Source organism: Trichinella spiralis, assembly GCF_000181795.1.
Source record: "Trichinella spiralis strain ISS 195 chromosome Unknown Scfld5, whole genome shotgun sequence".
Classification (NCBI taxonomy): domain Eukaryota; kingdom Metazoa; phylum Nematoda; class Enoplea; order Trichinellida; family Trichinellidae; genus Trichinella; species Trichinella spiralis.
Window position 1 is genome coordinate 4,711,442 of NW_003526944.1, and position 6,245 is coordinate 4,717,686.

Here is a 6,245-nt window from a genome sequence, read left to right on the forward strand (position 1 = left end):
ATAGTGGAACAGTTTCTGTCTTGCATCACATTGGAAAGAAAAATGGTCAAGTGAGAAGGTAGATATGTTGTTAATAGTGAAGTAAATGAGGTGAGAAGAAAATAAGCCTTTTTACAGCAGAAGAGAAAATTGTGAAATTAAACAACTACATTGAGAAAATTAAAAGCTGATCAATCGACGATTGATCAAATAAAGTCCAATGGAAAACAGCGTGCTGGTCATTTGACATTGAATTGGGATGAAATTCTTCTGACGCAGCGATTGCAATTCCAAATGTACAAATATCACTTGCACCATCGATTGCATGATCATTATGATCACATACCACAGGCGCAACTGGCCAAAACTGATCATCCAAAATACACTGATGACTGCATTGAACACAGCCGAGAAGATGGAAAAATTCAACTGACTTTCCCCTACGTTGTAATTGTCGATGAAGTACAGCACGCTGGCAATGGACAAAGACCACAAAAACGGTGGCGGATGAGCAATTATTGACGGATAGTGGGGGCAGGTGATGCCTTCCAAAAAGCCGATCACACTGGCACCGAAAAACAAATACCAACGACGTTCCTCTTCGGGCATGGTGAACTTTTTGAAGTACATGCTCATCAAGTACGGCGCCAACAACCACTTCCCCAAAAACCACAGGATGCTGTGTCGAACCTGCGCCTGCAGGTAGCCCATTTGAGGACAGGTCCCGAATGCCAGGAACCAAATCATCCCCAACAAACACACCGCATTCCACAAGTGCATCTCGAACAACAGTCGTGTGGTTCGTGGTTCCATCGACATCTGGGGCACCGATTCGAGCATCCGTTTCTTTTTTTCGAAAATTTGATTCCCAACCATTGCCATTTCGGTCGCCCAGTCGGCCAAATCTTCTGAATAATTTTTCACCATTTTCACCCATTCCGCGTAAGTGATCTCGGCTCGCTTTTTCGTCGCCTTGAACGGCGCAGTCAAATGGTAATTGAAAGCGGATAAAAAATTTTCCAAGCTCTGGTTCACTGAATCCATGGTCACTCGACACTTCACACTTCCAACACTGTTCTGTCACTCTGATCGATTTACCAATTGCACTTGTGAAAAATGGTTTAAAGAACTTTTAAACATTTCACGTTTAAAACTCATATTGTTTAAATTTAAAGCATTGATCGCTTTTTTAATCTTTAAACCATTGTCAAGTCGGTGTGTAACAACGAATTCACTAGCGGTTGACAATTTTTCACTTTTTTCAATTTATCAATTAATCATATCAAAACAACCATCTTGAAATAGCTTTCTAATCATCTGTATGCTATGGGTCAACTTTTCGCCACAACGGTAACAAGGTTAACTGAAACTGAAATTTGTCGAACAAATTGTGTATAATATTGTGAAAATTCTTTTCTTTTCTTTTCATTTTATCAAAACATAATGAAATGCCACAAATTTGACAATTAACTACATGTCGCAATATTTTCAGTATTTATTTATTTTTTATTCTTAATATTATCGAAGTGGTGTGCTTTTGAACTCTGTCGGTTTTTCGTTTTAAACGAAATTAGAATACGAAATTTTATTATCCCAATCAATTCGTTCAAAAACATGCACAAGTTTGATTTTTCATCAACCGTCAAACATAATATCATTAGTATACTTTTTGATTTTCAGGTTACTACATAATGCTTTATTCAATCTTTTCACAAATGTATACATATATCGACTTTTCAAAATCTACTGTACATAATCGATTTTGTAAAGATTCTATTTTGGGAAAATGAAATCCTAGCACAACATAATAAAAATTTTATTTTATTAAAATAACAATTTTCAAAAACACTTTCACATTCTTTTAAAAAGTTTGTACGTTTAATCATATTTGGCTCTTCATATTGTCAAATTTTAATGTACCTATCAATCATTTTGTTTAGAACGATCGTTTATTAATTTGCAAATATTTATTGCATACGTGCAAAGATGTGTAATTCCATTAGCAAGCAGATTAGCTCAGTCACGAATTCACCAGTGTGGAAAAAAATTGTTCTGGGTACAGCTTCCGGATTGTATGCTGCATTTCAAAAATACCACTCGAAACACGTCTAAAATGTGTACATTTTTTAAGCATAACCGGCTATTGTGGCACTAAATATGGGAAAATGATTGCATTGGCTGTTGGCGGAAGTTTAATTATATTTTTGGTAAGCAATTGCGGCTATTTGATGAACCTGTTATAAATTTTAAAAGTTTATTAATACTTGTATCTCTTATATCAATATTGTTCTGTATATGATTTTTTCTTTGATCTATTGCGTCCGTTTAGATGGCATTACAAAGAAAAGGCGGCGTTTTGGACTTCGATGCACTGGACGAGAAGGCAAAGGAAGCTCTGGATATGATGGAAGAACGTTTGCGCCAGAATAATGCTAACTTGTCGAAGGTTTGCTTTGATCGTTAATGGTTTGAATTTTGTCAATTTGATCATCATTATTTACAGATGAAAAGATTTTTGAAGCGAGAAAGCTTTTTAGTGGGCGGCTTTTGCGCTGGCCTGTTGTTGGGATTTGGCTGTGCTTGATGTGAACTTGAAAATGTTTTTGTTTGTTTATGAAGTTATTATTGATGATTTTTGAAAAAATTTTGTTGGTGCTAATTCAGAATTTATAGCATTCGTTCTGTTTTCAAGGCTGTGATGGCGCTTTTCTGAGCAGCACTGCGAAATTGTGTTACCAATCGCAGCATAGTTACTTGCTTGTTCGCTAGAATTGTATTGAAAGATTTTCAATGAACAGCATCGCACGGATTAGATGTTCTCGTATTTCGAATAAATAAAATTTTTTGCATCATTTATCCGTAATTACATGCAAAAATAATGGGAAAATTGACACATCTAATGTACAGTATGCTAGATATCCGTTCTCATTTTCAATTAACGTATACATTGCAGAAAGTTTATTTTGAAATAAAAATAATATACATATTTCATTAAAATATTTTAAATTTAAAATAAACACAATACGCCAAGTTTAATTTATTGTAACTTATTAACAGGAAAATCAAGTTCAAATTTTTTCTAGCCGTCATGTATAAAATTTTACACGGCTGAAAGTGTGTAATTTTTGTTAATTTGAAGAATATTGAATGAACATTTTTGCTCTACAACTGCACTTATGTTCTAGCTAGAATTAGTTGATATTTGTTTGAATCAAATTTTTGTTAAAGATGCTGAAACTTGATTTTTAGTTTGGTAATCATCGTTCAAACACTGCTGCCTGAACGAACATGCTATAGTTTGCATGTGAATTTTACGTATGCGTTGTTCGCTTGAATGAATTTCTTTAATTGAATCATTCGAAATAAACATACATTGATTTCGATCACAATTTGTAATTTATTACGTTTTTAATTCTTGATTACAGAAAATGTTAAACTTTCACTGAACGCTTGTTTTGACTTGAAGCTGATCATCTTAGCAAAAATTGACTAGAATTAACACGGTATGTAATTGCGGTGGTTAGTTTCAAACGTTGAAATTAATCTTTGCCCAAGCGATATTGCTGTTATTGCAAATTGTTTATCATTTGTTTAATAAGTGTTTGATTGTTGTGAAAATTTCAGCTAGTAGAAAAGCATTTTTACAACTTCTTCGAAATGGACATACTGAATAAATTAGTATCCTTTCCATTGAAAATGGTAGCCACGGCTGGAGTTGCTTTGGTACTTTATGTTCTGATGGTCCGCCAACGTCAGCAGAGGCGAATGTGTTGGCTGCGCAACAAGACGGTACTAATTACGGGCGCCAGCTCTGGTCTCGGTGAGGCTTTGGCTAGACAGTTCTACTTGCAAGGATGCAAGGTGATTTTGGCAGCCCGCAGTTTGAACAAGCTGCATAAAAACTGCGAAGTGTTGGTTCAGAAAGAGTCGTCGGCTGTGAAGAATCGGATTCGTCTGCACGAGCCTCAGTGTTACGCTGTCGATTTGGCAAATCCGAACAGCATAGAGTCGTTTGTTGAAGAAGTTGTTGAACGCAATCCGGTGATAGATGTGATTGTAAATAATGCCGGTATTTCGGTCCGTTCTTGCGCTCTGGATACGACCATGCAAGTGCATCGTCTGTTGATGGAAGTGAATTATTTCGGTCACATTGCCGTGACGCAAGCAATCTTGAACAGGGACGTAAAGTCGAAAAGCGTTGTCTGCATAAGCAGCGTGCAGGGTCGTATAGCTATACCTCATCGGAGCGCTTATGCCGCTTCCAAGCACGCTTTTCAGGCCTACTTTGACTGTTTGAGGGCAGAAGTGGCGCATCGTGGCTTGCAAGTGTTGCTAGTATCCCCGGGTTATATAAGGACGCAACTGTCGGCCAACGCTTTGGACGGTACGGGTGTGGCACAGAATGTTGTCGACAGAAACACCGAAACTGGCATGATGCCCGACTGGGTTGCTTGCAGGATTCTCAAAGCGTTGGTAAACAACGAACAAGAGTTGATCTTGGCTTCTTGGTATGTTCGGTTTGCAATACTTTTGCGCGTTGTCTGGCCATCGCTTTATTTTTGGATAATGCAAAGACGCGCTTCCAGAACAGAATAGTGCTTTATTTTTTGTACTATCATCAATTTTTGTAAACGTTGTATTTCATTTAGCACGAATTGTGATTTGATAATTTTTCAATTAAATACTTTATATCAAAATGATGTGGATTAATTTTTTTCTGTTAATTTTTTCCATTTTATTTTACCAAATAATGTACATTTGTTGATGATTATTTGCTGAAGAAGTGATTTTTAGAGAAAACAAAAATTTTTTTCACAAAAATTGCGAAATCTTATGGGCTGAATGTTTTTCAAAGTTTGGAAAAGCAAATTTCTAATTTTCCATAAGAATTTGCTGCAGATTCAAAACACCGAGTAGGAGAAATGCACAGCTAACAACAACGAATCGCATTTTAATAAGCGCAACGCACAGCACAAGCGCGCACGGACGATCCTTGGAGAAAGTAGTGAGCGCAGGAGCTAAAATGGGTTATCCTGTATACACACCTCCAGGTTGCGCATATCTTGTGCCTTATTTACATATTTATTGACTGAACAATGTTCATCAACTTCACTCACATCCCCAACAGTGTATTTTAGAATGTTCTGCAGAATTTTGGTGATGCGGTACTTTTGGAATAAATGACCACTGAAAACACAAGAAAGCTGGCGTTGCGAAATATTATTTCTAAAGGTCGCGGAAGAAACAAAACCCATCCTCGCCATTTACGATGAAGAAATTTCCGCCGCGTCCGCTGTGCCATCTGCATCTGGCCATTTTCCGCTTTTCAAGCGGATGAAGTCCACGATGTACAGCCATCGGACAAAGCGATACCTAAAACTGCCTGAACATCGTCGGAACTAGCAAATCCCTGACGCATTCAGGGCAACAATGGCCGGTGAAGATTTTTTGCTGTGGCAGAGTGCATCGAGTCATATATTGGTATTGGCTACGGGTTCTAACATTAGACTGATGGCAACCAGGCGAACCTGGGCATTGGATGGTACATTCAAGGTTGTACCACAATGGTATCAAAAACTGTTTCCCATCCATACCTTCTTGGCGGGCAAGCTGCTGCCAGCAGTCTATTGTTTATGTACGGATAAAGATCTTACGTCAATCTTAATCCACAAACAATAATTTGTGATTTTGAAATCTCTCTGATACCACTTTGTTAATATTGTTCACTGTTATATTGTTTATTGTTGTTGTTGTTGACTGTTCTTTACTGTTGTTGTTGCTGCTCTTGACTAGTGAAAAATCAAAATCACTATTTAACTTATTTTTGTATTGTATCGTTTTTTCTGAATTATTACTATCGCATGTGATATAACGTAACTGTGGTACAATAAAATATAGAATAATGATAAAAGTTATTATTGAAAACGTTGATCACTAAAAAGTATAAACTTCACTAATAATATATTGGAAAAACAAAATTTCAATGAATGATAAAACTTATAAATCTTGATTGAAACAATTCCCAAATAAGGAATATTTTCATTATTAATGTTACGTCACCACTATTAAAGTTACGTAATCCTAAATGGAATATTTGAACCAATGAAATGAAGAATATTACAGCTAATCACAACTGAAGAGTTTGAATCAATGAGCAATTAGATAAGGAAAACTAATAAGACGACGAATTGATGGTCCAATGAAATAGCGAGTTCAACGACCAGTAAAATTAGACCGTGAAAATTTGTCCCGCAATCCACCATCCC

The 6,245-nt window shown here is 36.5% G+C and overlaps 2 protein-coding genes across 2 annotated transcripts; one reads left to right on the forward strand and one right to left on the reverse strand.

Moving 5' to 3' along the window:
• Positions 1 to 145: 145 nt before the first annotated feature.
• Tsp_08564 (conserved hypothetical protein) lies at positions 146 to 916 on the reverse strand. Its single transcript, XM_003375530.1, has one exon. The coding sequence runs from the start codon at positions 914 to 916 to the stop codon at positions 146 to 148; it is 771 nt and encodes a 256-aa protein (XP_003375578.1).
• A 754-nt stretch (positions 917 to 1,670) lies between these two features.
• Positions 1,671 to 5,658, forward strand: Tsp_08565 (dehydrogenase/reductase SDR family member 7B). Its single transcript, XM_003375531.1, has 5 exons — positions 1,671 to 1,696; positions 2,111 to 2,186; positions 2,309 to 2,425; positions 3,604 to 4,487; positions 5,403 to 5,658. Exons 1-5 carry the CDS (start codon positions 1,671 to 1,673, stop codon positions 5,656 to 5,658), a joined length of 1,359 nt encoding a protein of 452 aa, XP_003375579.1.
• Positions 5,659 to 6,245: the final 587 nt, after the last annotated feature.